Below are 15,061 nucleotides of genomic sequence, written 5' to 3'. Positions count from 1 at the left end.
CACAATCTGGGCCTTGTACATCTGTCCCACCAAGCGCTTTCCCTTTGGGCAACGGTACACAGCATGGCAAACCATGTGCTGGGCCAGGCCTGCCCTCTGGCCACCCAGGAGACCTGTGCCCCAGAGAGAGCCTGTCTGCAAGGTTGGGTGACACTGCCCCTTCTCCCAGGTGGCAAGATGGACTCAGCACTGCCTGGCCTCTAAGGAAAGATCGATCTAGGCAGATGCCCCAAAGACTTGGCCACTCCCTAGCCTGGCCCAGCCTGGGTAGGACCCTGTCCTCCCCACTCCCTAGCCTGGCCCAGCCTGGGTATGGCCCTCCCCTCCCCAACTCCTTAGCCTGGCCCTGCCTGATGTAGGACCCTGCCCTCCCCCACTCCCTAGCCTGGCCCTGCCTGGGTATGGCCCCTCCTTTCTCCAGCTCCCTAGCCTGGCCCTGCCTGGGTGTGACCCTGTCCCTCCCTTCTCCAACTCCTTAACCTGGCCCTGCCTGGGTGTGACCCTGTCCCTCCCCACTCCCTAGCCTGGCCCTGCCTGGGTGTGACTCTGTCCCTCCCTACTCCCTAGCCTGGCCCTACCTGGTTGTGGCCCCTTGCCCTCTCCGCCTTTAGGGTCAGTGGAGTCACACAACAGTGCTGCCTGGGCCCTAGGCCTTCACACAGCAGCCCTGCTATATGAGCACACTGACACCCCTTCCTGTCTCACACCAGCCACACAAGACACCAAGGTCACCTGCAAACGCTTCTAGCCCAGTGGACTTCAGCAGGCCCACATCTTCAGAGGCCTGGCAGACATAGCTCACTGTCCCGGAGAGGTGGGGTATGGAGGGGTGCAGAGGAGGAAGGAGGCTAAGACTCCCTTCCCGGGCTCCCACGCCAGCCCTACCCTGTGTGGGGCCACACAGCCAGACCCGAGGGTGGGCCCCTGCCTACCGTATACCAGACTGGGGTTCTGCTGTTTCAGCTCCCGCACAATGTCCACCACCATGGCCAGGAACGACTTGTCCCTCGTATAACCTTGAGGGGAAGAACCCAGGTTACCCTCAGAAAACAGGAGACTCACCACAATCAACCGTGGCACAAAGAAAGAGAAGCACCAGCAGACCCTGCACAGGGGTGGCGGGGGAGGGAGGCGGGTGCAGGCGAGGTGTCCCCACAGGGCTCGGGGGCTGGGGGGAGGGAGGCGGGTGCAGGCGAGGTGTCCCCACAGGGCTCGGGGGCTGGGGGGAGGGAGGCGGGTGCAGGCGAGGTGTCCCCACAGGGCTCGGGGGCTGAGGGGAGGGAGGCGGGTGCAGGCGAGGTGTCCCCACAGGGCTCGGGGGCTGGGGGGAGGGAGGCGGGTGCAGGCGAGGTGTCCCCACAGTCCAAAGCTACTGAGGGCAGACCCTGAAGCATTTCCCAGCAGAAACGCTGTGCTTCACAGGAACGAACCCATGGGCGAGAGGCAAAGAAGTAATCTTTCCTTTATTTATATTTCTACTTTCAGTAATAAGCATATGACACTTTAATTCAGTCTTATTTATTTTGAGACAGGGTCTCATTCTGTCCCCCAGTCCAGAATGCAGTGGTTCAATCACAGCTCACCGCAGCCTTGAACTCCCAAGCTCAAGCTCCTACCTCAGCTTCCTGAGTAGCTGGGACTATGCCCAGCTAATTAATTTTTAAAAAATTTTTGGTAGGCCGGGCGCGGTGGCTCAAGCCTGTAATCCCAGCACTTTGGGAGGCCGAGACGGGCGGATCACAAGGTCAGGAGATCGAAACCATCCTGGCTAACACGGTGAAACCCCGTCTCTACTAAAAAAATACAAAAAACTAGCCGGGCGAGGTGGCGGGCGCCTGTAGTCCCAGCTACTCCGGAGGCTGAGGCAAGAGAATGGCAGGAACCCAGGAGGCGGAGCTTACAGTGAGCTGAGATCCGGCCACTGCACTCCAGCCCGGGTAACAGAGCCAGACTCCGTCTCAAAAAAAAAAAAAAAAAAAAATTTTGGTAAAGACAGGGTCTCATTATGTTGCTTAGGCTGGTTTTGAACTCCTGGCCTCAAGCGAGCTTCCCTCCTAGTCTTCCTGAAGTGCTGGAATTACAGGTTTGAGCCCCTGTGCCTGGCCTTATATATGACCTTTAGACATGTAGAGAGGCCGGGCACCGTGGCTCACACCTGTAATTCTAACACTTTGGGAGGTTAAGTGTTTCCTCTAACCGTTTACAAATGTAGAAACCAGGCTGGGTGCAGTGACTCACGCCTGTAATCCCAACACTTTGGGAGGCCAGGGTGGGTGGGTGGCTTGAGCCCAGGAGTTCAAGACCAGCCTGGGCAACATGGCAAAACCCTGTCTCTACAAAAAAAAAAAAAAAGCTGGGCGTGGTGGTGCATGCCTTTACTCCCAGCTACCTGGGAGGCTGCAGCAGGAGGATCACCTGAGCCCAGGAGGTTGAGGCTGCAGTGAGCTATGACTGCGCCAGTGTACTCCAACCTGCGCCACAGAGTGAGACTCTGTCTCAAAAATAGTAATAATAATAATTATTACAATAATAAACACGTATAGAAATACAATTTTTTGTTTCATCAGAAAGTTGACAAAGGATGCCAAGTGTACCAGGCAGCAGCCTGTCACCTGAGTGTCCCACCCACCTGTCCTGCCCCGGTCAGCGTTCCCAACACTCTGCCTGCACCCTCCCCTGGGCACCAGAACCCCAGTGTGGCCACAGGAGTGGGGGTGACTTGGCACAGCCAGGACAGTCATTGTCCAGGCAGGCACGGCGTGGCCAGGACCCCCCAGGCTATAGGGGGTGTGACGGTGGCTTGGGCACGCCAAGGCCCTCCTTGAAGGAGCAGGGACCCGAGATGGGCCCAGGGTGGGGGTGCTCTGGACCTCCCTGAGCCCACCCTGGCTGGAGCGGGGTCTGTAGTCCCCTGCAGCAGCTCGCCACAGCACCCACCTGTGAGCACGTAGTCATATTTATTCACGTTGTTCAGCTTCAGGCCTTCGTACAACTCCTGCAGCTCATCTGAATTCAGCACTTGGCCCTTCCAGTGGGCATAGCCTAGAGGCAGAGGAAACCATGGGGGCTCAGACACAAGGGGGCCAGCCGTGGGGTCGTGGGCCTCCCTCAACACCCGCCCACTCTCCCTGAGGCTGCCTGGTGGACGGCTCCTCCCCATGGACTGGCACAAGGCCCGCAGGAGATCACCAGGCACAGTGCTTGGCAGGTCCTGACAGCTGTCCAGACTGGACGCCTCAAATCCCTGTGAGCCCCCTGACCCTACACTGTCAGAGATTGTTACTACGGCCTCAGTGGCCCCCACCCTCCCACTGCCAGTTCCTGTGGGAGCTGCGTCCAGGTACAGGCGGGGCGTGGGGAGAGACACACCAGCTCACAGCTGTGTTGCTCCCCCATTGCTGTCCGGAATGCCCCGGCTACTCTCTCCCCACAACACCACAGCCTCTTGTTTCCCAGAGTCTCCTGCATGAGCTCCCAGCTATTCAGGCCGGGGTGCTCGGCCACTGGCCACTGTCACCCGGACACCCTGGCAGGTAAGGCTTGTTACATCCCCACCCCAACAAGCTTATTAAGGTGCAATTAGAGCCGGTCTTAGATCAACTCCTGAGCAAAAGACAAATGTAAATGAGAACGAGGCCTCAGCCCAGGTGTATACAACTGCCCTTTTTTTTTTTTTTTTTTTTTTTTTTTTTTAGAGACGGAGTCTCGCTCTGTCACCCGGGCTGGAGTGCAGTGGCCGGATCTCAGCTCACTGCAAGCTCCGCCTCCTGGGTTTACGCCATTCTCCTGCCTCAGCCTCCCAAGTAGCTGGGACTACAGGCGACCGCCACCTCGCCCGGCTAGTTTTTTGTATTTTTAGTAGAGACGGGGTTTCACCATGTTAGCCAGGATGGTCTTGATCTCCTGACCTCGTGAGCCGCCCGTCTCGGCCTCCCAAAGTGCTGGGATTACAGGCTTGAGCCACCGCGCCCGGCCTACAACCTGCCCTTGGCCCGATGGGTTGCCAGGGTGAAGTGTCCACCCCCAGGCAGACAGGCATATCAAGGTGTGAGGACAGACGCATCGGCTTCCTGCAGGTGGGACCACCAGCCCCCTGGGAGCCCTTCCTGCACTGTGGGACCCAACCACCGCTCCAGCTCAAGACACGCCCAGGGGGCAGCCATCCACACAGGGTGGGGTCCACCATGGAGACCCCACATTCGCCATGCCTCACATCGAGGGGCTCCTGGTCTCCTCTCACGTGCATCATCCTCTAACGCATGCCTTTTTCAGCAAATAAGGAAAACTCTGACGTATGGATTCCTACAAGAGCAAAGTCCAAGTATCACGCACTGGTAGGTCACGGCCAGCTCTGAGCCCACGCGCCATGCCCTGTGGCTAAGACCCCCTGAATTCCCACACCAGAGGACGGCTCCATGGCTCCTGCCCCTCAGGGCCCTCCTGCGTACCAGTCACTGGCTCCCGCTGGCAGGGATGCCTTTGGGTTTCCCCAGGAGCCGTCGTACGGGAGCACGTGTGGCGCAAAAGTACTGAGACTGCCATCAGAAGCAATGCTCCAGGCACGGTGCCGCGTCTGGGGTGTGCATCTGGGGGCGCCTGCCCTGTGCTCTGCACAGGACACCAGAGTAGATGCACTGAGGGGTGGGTCTGCCAGAGACCAAGCCCCTGATGGACTGTGGGTTAATAGTCACTGTGGGTCAGGAGGGGCAGGGGGTATCCACCGTGGGCAAGGTCAGTGCCTCACACAGCAGCCTGCCCCTCGGGTACAGGGTGTGTCCTGGCGAGGTTTCTGCCAGGCCGGGACGAGGTTTGGGATGAGGGGTAGGAAGAGGGAGGCAAGCAATGGTCTCTCCTGGTCCTTTCTGCCCTCGGATTCTGAATATCTTTCCAAGCAGGATGGGACTCACCACTGCTGGGGAGGTGACATGGCCTGGCTGTGTCCCCACCCAAATCTCATCTTGAATTGTAGTTCCCATATCCCCATATGTTGTGGGAGGGACCTGGCAGGAGGTCATTCAATCATGGGGGCGGTTCCCCCACCCCTTTCTCGTGATAGGGACTGAATTCTCACAAAAGCTGATGGTTTTAAGGGGCTTTTAAAACCCTGGGCCCCTCACTCTGCACTTCTCCTTTCTGCTGCCATGTGAAGAAGGACGTGTTTGCTTCCACTTCTGCCATGACTCTAAGTTTCCTGAGGCCTCCCCAGCCCTGCTGAACTGTGAGTCCGTTAAACCTTTTTCCTTTATAAATGATCCAGTCGCAGGTACACCTTTATTAGTGTTGGGGATCAGCCTCAACACCACCCATAGGGTACCCAAAGTCTGGTGGTGACAAAGGAATGAGAAGAGACAGGTTAAGAGTTCATAAAGGTGGGGCTGGGCACAGTGGCTCATGCCTGTAATCCCAGCACTTTGGGAGGCCGAGGCGGGCGGATCATGAGGTCAAGAGATTGAGACCATCCTGGCTAACACAGTGAAACCCTGTCTCTACTAAAAATACAAAAAATTAGCCAGGCGTGGTGGTGGGCGCCTGTAGTCCCAGCTACTCGGGAGGCTGAGGCAGGAGAATGGCATGAACCTGGTGGGTGGAGCTTGCAGTAAGCGGAGATCATGCCACTGCACTCCAGCCTGGGAAACAGAGCGAGACTCTGTCTCAAAAAAAAAAAAAAAAAAAGGAAGAGTTCATAAAGGTGGGAGTCCGGGGGCCAGCTGCAAAATGGAGGCTGCGAAAGGCACCGAGCTCTGGTGTCCACACTGTTTATTGAGTACAATCACTTAGATCTAAGAAGCAGACGTTCGGGGCGAAACGGTGAAAGGGAGGCAGTACGTCACAGGCGTAATCTATAGCAATAGCGGTTTAAAGGAATCTCCTTTGTGTTCAAACAGCGTATCTTTAACCTATCAGAGAGTAGCTAGTGGGAGCGGCTTAACCAGGAGCCTGCACGTCTGTCCACATTCCAACGCTTTCTCCTTGAACACCGTGTTTACAGATAAGAGAGCGGGTCTCGCTCTGAGCACGGGAACATGATGGCAACTAGGAGGCTTTCCTCCTCAGAGGCTCTTGTGGCTTTCCACAACTTTTTGTCCCATTTTTTTATGGCCAGTTTATACAGGTACCTTACAGGCCCTTTTCCCAATAATTAGCAGTGTGAGAATGGACTAATACAGGGTGGCATCGGGAAGGACTGCAACCAGGTGGCTCCAATTCTCCTACTGTCCTGGGCACTGGGTCCAAAGTCAAGGCGTCTCCAAGGCTGGTTCCTGAGGCCTCTCCCCAGGGCTTGCAGACAGCATCAACTCCCTGTGTCCTCATGGCTCTGTCCCTCTGTGTGTGTCTTTGTCCTCATCTCGTCTTTTTACAAGGACACCAATCAGCTTGGATCAGGGCCCACCCAGAGCCCTGATGGCCTCTTTTAACCTGATGACCTCTGTAGGGCTCCATCTCCAAATCCAGTCCCACTCTGAGGTGCTGGGGTTAAGGCTGCAACATGAGAATTTGCAGGGATGTAATTCAGCCATAACAGCCGTGAGGAAGGGGAGACGTCCAGCACTTGGCTGGGTCTCAGACACAGGCCCCAGGCTCCTCTGAGGCCCAGCTTCCTCTCGAAACAGGGGGCATGGTCTTACACCTCTCGGTGGCCTCCTGCCCACTGCGGGAGGTGGGATGAGCCCAGAGCCCACAAGAACCTTCTCAAACAGAGGAGGGCACTTGGATCTTGTGTAGAACTCATTCCATTTACAGATGAAAAAACAGAGGCCAAACAAGCAGCAACTTGGGCAGCCCAAGGAACCTGGCGCTCCTGTCTGACTCCAGCTGGCCAGGGAGTCTGGGCCGTGCCTGGCCCCTCGCTGGTGTCCATTGGCAGGTTCCTGGCCCTGGCCTTCTCCAGTCCTGCAGCTCCTTGTGTTCACACCAGCTGCCCCTTCCCTACAGCAGGGACCACCAACCCCAGCAGCAGGTCACCTGTCCCACCCGCTCCGGCTCCACACTCCAAAAGCCAGGACAGCGCGACCCGTCCATCCGCTGACCTCCAGCTCTGCAGGCGCCTTCCCAATGCCCTCAGGCCAGGAAGCTCAGACAGGAAGCTCCAGGAAATCCTCTCAAAGGGGCCATTGGGCATGCTGGCCTCAAGGCAGAGGCTCTGCCAAGCCTGGCTGCCCTGGGCTTGGGAGGCACAGCTCAGAGTGTGGAAAAATGAATGGGGGTGTGGTGTGGCCTCAAGGGACACGGGCCCAGTCGGGGGAAGGTGCAGAAGTGCGAGCAGCAGCCCCGAGGCGGCGAGGCCTGCACCAGGTGGGCTCTGCAGGCACTTGGGGGCTCGGCTTTCCCAGCCCGATGGGCATCAGGGAACCAACGACGCAGCTTATGTGGAACACTCGTGTCCCCGCTGGGAGTCTGGCTTTGTGGCCCATCCCAGGCAGAAGCTGCCCACGTGACCACCCCAGTAACAACCCTGGGTAGGAGGTGGGCGTGGTGGCGCACACCTGTAGTCTCAGCCACTCGGGAGGTGGAGGCAAAAGATGGCTTCAGCCCAGGAGGTCAAGGCTGTGGTGAGCGGGTTGCACCACTGCACGTCAGCCTGGATGCCAGAGACCTTGTCTCTACAAAAGAAAAAAGACTGGACGCGGAATCTCACGCCTGTAATCCCAGCACTTTGGGAGGCTGAGGGAGCAGGATCGCTTGAGCCCAAGGAGTGCAAGGCCATCCTGGGCAACATAGTGAGACTCTGTCTCTATGACAAATAGGAAAATTAGCTGGGTGTGGTGGTGCACACCTGTAGACCCAGCCACTTAAGAGGGTGAGGTGGGAGGATCTCTTGAGCTCAGGAAGTCAAGGCTGCAGTGAGCCACGATCGCACAACTGCACTCCAGCCTGGACGACACAGCAAAAAAAAGAAAAAAAAAAACAGAAAAAGGAAAAAGAAAAGCCCGGGCAGAGTCGCGAATGAGCTCCGTGGCAGCATCAGCCCAGCTCCTTGCCAAATGAAGTGCAGCCTGTGTGACCCCACCTCCAACTCCTAGGTGCGCACTGGAGACCTGAAAACACGTCCCCCGCAAAATGGCTAGGCAAACGTTCACGGCAGCAAGACGTGCAACAGCCACAAAGTGGAAACAGCCCCAGTGTCCGCAGGGCTGCTTGTGGCTGAGCTCACGTGGCCGGTCACACAGGGCATGAGCTGCGTCCTGGGCACGCACGATGGGCCACGTGGCAGGAGGAACAGGACAACGTGGCTCCCCAAACAGGCCGGGGAGCGCAGTCCTGGAGCCAGGGTGGCCGGAGCAGAACAGTCCCTACAATGTGTGGGGCCCGTGGTGCGAGCAGAAGTCTTTCTTTGTGCATGATCAGGCCTAGTAAAATGCTTCCCGGAGGTGAGTTTGCTGAAACATAAGCACCTCTAGCCATTAGACAGAGGGTGGGGGGAACAAAAAGGAAAAACAACAACAAAAAAACTCAAAAACCAAAGAGCGCCTCCAGCTCCGTTGAGGTCTGTGGAATAGACAATGTCATCGTGAGCACTGTACTCCAGTGGGTGGCACGGGAGCCCAGAGGGGCTGGGGGGTTGTGTGGAGGAGGCCGAGACCCCTGTCCCGACCACCAGCTCCCGTGGCAGCCAGGACAGGTGCACGACGCACCTGCCTCACTCCCCAGCAGCGCAGCGTGGCAGGGGCGAGGGAAGGGGAGCAGGCAGAAGGGTCCCAGTGCAGGGGAGTGACGCCTGCCCTCACTCCCTAGGGAGTTGCCCCGGAGCCACAGAGACGGCGTCGGGAAGCTACGCAGGGGCCTCCTGATCAGGCTGCACAGACAGCTGACCCCGAGCGTGTGGGTACAGGGTGCCGGGAGCCAGCCCACAGCCACAGATGGAGCTGGCTAAGGGGTCCTAAACCAGCAGGCCTCCCATGGCATCTGGAGGAGGCTGGAGCGGGAGCTCCCAGGAACCACAGGCCGGACTCTGTGGGAAGGGACGTCCCCAGGCCATTCATCTGGTTCTGCAACTGCAGAGGCTCCCAAGCGCCTGGGGTCCTGTCCTCATCCCAGCCCTCTGAGGGCAGGCCAGAGACCCCTTGTGTGTCTCGGGAACCTCGGGTCAGCCAGTCCACCTCCCACTGAGAAGCTTCCACCAAGCCTGGAAGGTATCACCAAAGCCCAGGGCGCTCCCCGCATCCTGGAATCCACACAACGGCAGCCGGGTCTATGAGGATGCTGAACCAGCACTTGCGGAGCACAGCATGGTCCCCAGAAACACACCCAGCACCCTGCTTTCGAGTCCAAGCCAGTCAGCTCACTCGCTGAAAAACAAATCCTAAAGGAGGGCAGCGAGAGCAGCCAGGAGGAACATGTGGGTTCAGGGAGGCTCCTGGAGGGCCTGAGTCTTTGGGGACGTCTCCAAATCTCACAGCACCCAGTGTGCCCAGCAAGCAAAGGCAGGAAAGGGTTCCAGCAAGAGCTGGAGCCTGTCCATCTGCACCGCTGAGAGCTGGAGTCTGTCTGTCTGCACCGCCAAGAGCTGGAGTCTGTCCGTCTGCACTGGCTGAGCAACCCTTTCCTCTCACTTAGCATGTGTTATGCCCGCCTCAAGGGAAACCACAGCACTTCTTCCTGCTCCCAAAGGTAGGGGCCAGGCCCTCCCACATATCCCATTGATGCTGTGCCAGGCTGTTTCTGGGACGTTCTGTGCTCCCAAGGTTCCGCCTGGGTTCAGAGAAATTTCAGGGGAAGCGAGGTGGGGTTTCAAAGAACAGAACAGCTTTGTTCTCCTGCCGACGAAGCTGTACAGAGACCACAGAGAGGAGGGAGGACTCCATGCACCTCCACCTCCAGGCCATGGGGCTGGGGGCGTGGAAAGCATGGCCTGTGAGGGGCTTCTGAGGCCAGCCACCCTCAGTCCCCTGAGCCAGCAAACTCCTCAGCGTCCCAGTGCGTGGAGACAGATGCACACACGGGCCCCGCAGCACTGCTGTTAACAGAGGAAACCCAGAACCACCTACACGTCCCCCGGCACAACCACCCCATGGGGCACCCTCCTCAGCTCCAGGAGGCAGGAACAGGCACCGCGCAGGCAGGCTGACAGCAGGAGTCACACGGCTGTGCTCTGAGCCAGGCCTTGGTCCAAGCACTTTACACAATTTACCTCATCAACTCTGGCAACCTCACGGCAGCTGTTAGGATTGCCCTCCTGTTTTACAGAGAAGGAAACTGAAGGACTGAGAGGTTCTGCCACCGGCACTGGGTCACGCGGCCCCAAAGCAGCCAAGCTGAGTAACACATCCCCACTCAGAGGTGGGGCCGCCCAGGCCTACGCCCTGATGTGCTGTGCAGGCTGCTGTGCAGACCCTCGGGGGACTCCAGGTCCCTGTCCACATGAAAGCCCCGTGCCTCACACCCACGCTCCGCCCCGTGCCTCACACCCACGCTCCGCCCCGTGCCTCACTCCCACGCTCCGCCCCGTGCCTCACACCCACGCTCCGCCCCGTGCCTCACTCCCACGCTCCGCCCCGAGCCTCACTCCCACGCTCCGCCCCGAGCCTCACTCCCACGCTCCGCCCCAGCCTCACACCCACGCTCCGCCCCGAGCCTCACTCCCACGCTCCGCCCCGAGCCTCACACCACGCTCCGCCCCGAGCCTCACTCCCACGCTCCGCCCCGTGCCTCACTCCCCGCTCCGCCCCGTGCCTCACACCCACGCTCCGCCCCGTGCCTCACACCCACGCTCCGCCCCGAGCCTCACTCCCACGCTCCGCCCCGTGCCTCACACCCACGCTCCGCCCCGTGCCTCACACCCACGCTCCCCCCGAGCCTCACTCCCACGCTCCGCCCCGAGCCTCACTCCCACGCTCCGCCCCAGCCTCACACCCACGCTCCGCCCCGAGCCTCACTCCCACGCTCCGCCCCGAGCCTCACACCCACGCTCCGCCCCGAGCCTCACTCCCACGCTCCGCCCCGTGCCTCACTCCCACGCTCCGCCCCGTGCCTCACACCCACGCTCCGCCCCGTGCCTCACACCCACGCTCCGCCCCGAGCCTCACTCCCACGCTCCGCCCCGTGCCTCACACCCACGCTCCGCCCCGTGCCTCACACCCACGCTCCGCCCCGAGCCTCACTCCCACGCTCCGCCCCGTGCCTCACTCCCACGCTCCGCCCGGTGCTTCACACCCACACTCTGCTCTGTGCCGGCTGCTGGAGCCAACACCTTACCTGTGTGGTTTGAAAACTGGACAGAGTTCACCGCGTCGACCTCAAATCCCAAAACCTGCAAGACAGAGAAGGCACAGGTACACATAAGAGAGCCAGGTCTGGGGTTCCGTGAACCCCAGCAGGCGCTGACTTAGAAGAGGGGAGTAAATGAGCCCCGGCCGGCATGGGACCCCCAGGTGCAGGCCGGAGGGCCGACGTGTCAGAGCAGGCGGCTCTCCCCGAGTCACACGTGACATTTGCACGTGCAGGGCCTCGCATGTCTGGAGCTGGGTTTCCCTCTCTGGGGAGCAACCAGCCCGCGAGGGCATCGCCCAGCCCACAGCACCTCCATGGAGAAGCACTTCATGAATCATTCCAGAAATGGCACCCAACAAAAGCACTCAATAAGACTAATAAACTGAACAATAAAACGAAGACAGTACCCGTCTGTCCAGACACTGAACAGAGGCTGCGAGGCTGTCTCTGCCGCGAAAATGTGGGCATCTACCCCACCCCTTGGAGGAAGCCAGGCCAAGGGCCCCGTGGGCAGCACACATGGCTGAAAAGCCTGAGTGAGACACAGGGAGTGGGTGCGTGACAGAGAGGGAGGGAAAGGGTGAGGGTTCCAGACAGATGGAGAGGGAGGACAGAACCCACGGAGCGGTGGCTTCCTTCCCGTATCTCCAGGGGCCAAGCCCGCCCTCCACTAGTTTGGGGGGCCATCCCCACCCTCTCCCGTGCACCAGCAATGCCCCAAACCCTCTCTTCCTGCTGCATCTGGACAGCCAACCACCCTTGAGTTCCACCTTCATGTTCAAAGCCAGGCAGTGCCACCTCTGGTGTCAGCACTAGGAGAGCGGCTGTTTCCAGGGAGGGGGTCGGGGGGTGGTGGGGAGGGGCTTCTGGGCCTTCTTAAATTTGTTTCTTCACTGGGTGGGGTTTGCTTTGTGATAATGAGTTGAGCTATCTGCTTAGGATTTGTATTCGCCAAGGTCTTTCTCTGAAGTCAGCATTATCACTAAACTAAGGAAGCACGTTAACAATCTTAGTAATCTAAAAAGTTAAAATTAGCACTTTGCAGCCAGGCGCAGTGGCTCATGCCTGTAATCCCAGCACTTCAGGAGGCCGAGGTAGGAGTACAGCTTGAGGTCAGGAGTTCAAGACCAGCCTGGGCAACATGGCAAAAACCCTGTCTCTAAAAAAAATACAGAAATTAGCCGGGCGTGGTGGCACACACCTGTAGTCCCAGCTACTCGGGAGGCTGAGGTGGGAGGATCACTGAGCCCAGGAGATGGAGGCTGCAGTGAGCCGTGATGGCACCACTGCACTCTAGCCTGGGTAACAGAGTGAGACCCTATCTCAAAAAACATAAAAATAAAAACAAAAAATAAAATTGGCACTTTGCAAATGCACTAGCCTGAATCCACAGCCTCTATATACAGATGGCTTGCAGTATTTCCAGTCCTTTAAAATTCTAACCGACTGTGAAGAAACAGATATTAAGTAACGATGACACAAATCCTGAAAATCCTGCCAAAATATTCTGCTCCACTGCTTCTGGGTGTATAGATAATTAATCCTTTGGGGCTGGCAAACGTATCCGAGAATGAAGTCGCTATTTTCTGCTTTTAAATGAGAGCACGAGCGAGCTGAGCCTCTGGGCTGGCATCTCCATTTCACACACCCCATCAAAATCAGCCTATTCATCAGTATTGCAAGCGGGTCTGGATGCTTCCAGAGTCTACCCATCCAACTTCACGTGCAAGACAAAGCCAGACTCAGAAAACGATAATGCATGGGGGGGCGGGGTGCCGAGGTCCAGGACAGGAGCCTGGGACCCCAGAGAAAGGGGTCTCCCGCTGTTACACTCGTTCTTTAGCTGGAACCCATCCCTCTGTGCCGGACCGTGCCTCTGGAATTGGCATCTCTGTACAGCAGTGGCTCCCTCCCAGGCACCGCCAGGAGGTACCAAGAGTGTGAAACTGAAGCGTGCGAAGAGAATGGGCTTCTGCCAGCGGCACCCTTCTTCCCCGGGGGCTCTTCTCCCCGCAGGGGCAGTGGTAGTGACCGTCCCTTCCCATAGCAGCAGCAGAATCTGCTTTGGGGCTTTCCCACCACCGGCAGAATTCCTCATCACATGCCCCCACAGACCGCCAGCACCCGCCAGCTGGCAGATACCCGCCTTCCCAGCTCCAAGTTCTGAAGAGCCCAGCAATTCTCTTATCCCAGGGTCAGCTGCGTGGAGCCGATTATGGCAGGGTCTCCTCCACGACACCTGTGTTCCCTTTTAGCCTTCTCTGTTTTCTCAATACCTGGCAGAACAACGGCCTCTACAATTGTTGCTCTGGTTTCTGTTTCTGGACTGGACCCTGCCTGATACACCTCATCTTTCCCCACCCCGCAGGGAGCCAAGGACAGACTGGTTCTTGGCCCAAGGTTCAGCACAGCAGGCAGCTGGGCTCTCCACAATGCTCCCCTCGCGCCCGGAGCGTGGGCCTCAGTTCCGTCTCCTCCACAGACATCACAGGAAACGCCTTCAACAGGGACAGGCCGGTGCCCTGTGAGCAGCCCTGCTGACTGATAGGACCAGCTTGGGATCCCCATTAGGGACAGCATCGCTGGTCTGCATATGTGGTCACCTTATTTTTTTATTTTTTATTTTTTATTTTATTTTTGAGACGGAGTCTCGCTCTGCCGCCCAGGCTGGAGTGCAGTGGCCGGATCTTAGCTCACTGCAAGCTCCGCCTCCCGGGTTGACGCCATTCTCCTGCCTCAGCCTCCCGAGTAGCTGGGACTACAGGCGCCGCCACCTCGCCCGGCTAGTTTTCTGTATTTTTTAGTAGAGACGGGGTTTCACCGTGTTAGCCAGGATGGTCTCGATCTCCTGACCTCGTGATCCGCCCGTCCCGGCCTCCCAAAGTGCTGGGATGACAGGCTTGAGCCACCGCGCCCAGCCTGGTCACCTTATTTGACAGTAAACCCTGTCCCTACAATGGCCTATGGGGCTCTTCGGTGGCAGAATTCTAAGAATGACCTTCAGGGGTCCCGCTCACCCTCAGGCAACCCCTGAGTGTGGGTGAAACCTGTCAGTGTAATGAGATCTCTCTTCCATGAGGATCTTATCCAGGAGAGTCTAAGTGAATGACATGAGCCCTGAAAAAGCAGAGTTTTCTCAGGCTGATGGGCAGAAGGAAAGATCAGAGATTGGAAGTTAAAGAAGGACTCAACGACTGTTGCTGGCTTTGAAGACGGATTGGGTCACGTGATTGCCAGATGCACTAGTGTGGGTCAGCTTTACATATAGTCATTATTAAAAACAGTCATGTGGCCAGGCAGAGTGGCTCACACCTGTGATTGCAGCACTTTGAGAGGCTGAGGCTAGAGGATTGATCACTTAAGGCCAGGAGTTCAAGACCATAACCTGAGCAACATGGCATGATTCCATCTCTATTAAAAAAAAAAATTGAGTCATAAAACTTACAATTATGTAAATTATATTATTATTATTTTTTGAGACAGGGTCTTGCTCTGTCACCCAGGCTGGAGTGCAGTGGCGCAATCATAGCTCACTACAGCCTTGAATTCCTGGGATCAAGGGATCCACCCTCTTCAGCCTCCTGAGTAGCTAGGACTACGGTGCATGCTGCCACACCTGGCTCATTTTTATATTTTTTTGTTGAGACAGAGTCTCACTATGTTGCCCAGGCTGGTCCTGAACTCCTAAGATCAATGAATTATCCTCCCTTGGCCTCCCAAAATGCTGGGACTACAGGTACCAGCCACTGCACCCAGACTACATAAATTATATTAAAAGCAAACTTAGGCCGGGCGCGGTGGCTCAAGCCTGTAATCCCAGCACTTTGGGAGGCCGAGACGGGCGGATCACGAG

General features: G+C 57.7%; 2 protein-coding genes across 3 annotated transcripts in view; both read right to left on the bottom strand.

Moving 5' to 3' along the window:
• The window catches only part of PDXK (pyridoxal kinase), a 44,855-nt gene that overhangs the window by 16,091 nt on the left and 13,703 nt on the right, over positions 1-15,061 (bottom strand). For both annotated transcript variants that reach the window (XM_033232619.1, XM_033232620.1), the window contains exons 2-4: positions 11,194-11,248; positions 2,938-3,042; positions 933-1,016 (exon numbers count right to left, since the gene is read on the bottom strand). In XM_033232619.1, the coding sequence (XP_033088510.1) occupies positions 933-1,016; positions 2,938-3,042; positions 11,194-11,248 (244 nt within the window). The remainder of the gene's footprint in view (positions 1-932; positions 1,017-2,937; positions 3,043-11,193; positions 11,249-15,061) is intronic.
• On the bottom strand, positions 5,663-7,511 carry LOC117095860. Its single transcript, XM_033232622.1, is given in 3 exon segments — positions 5,663-7,203; positions 7,206-7,334; positions 7,337-7,511. Coding segments are annotated over 3 exon segments (501 nt in total). The 5' UTR covers positions 7,413-7,511; the 3' UTR covers positions 5,663-6,907.

This window comes from Trachypithecus francoisi, unplaced genomic scaffold (assembly GCF_009764315.1).
Source record: "Trachypithecus francoisi isolate TF-2019V2 unplaced genomic scaffold, Tfra_2.0 Lachesis_group14, whole genome shotgun sequence".
Taxonomy (NCBI): Eukaryota; Metazoa; Chordata; class Mammalia; order Primates; family Cercopithecidae; genus Trachypithecus; species Trachypithecus francoisi.
The sequence above is the reverse complement of the archived record's forward strand: the minus strand, read 5'-3'. Positions and strand labels throughout refer to the sequence as shown.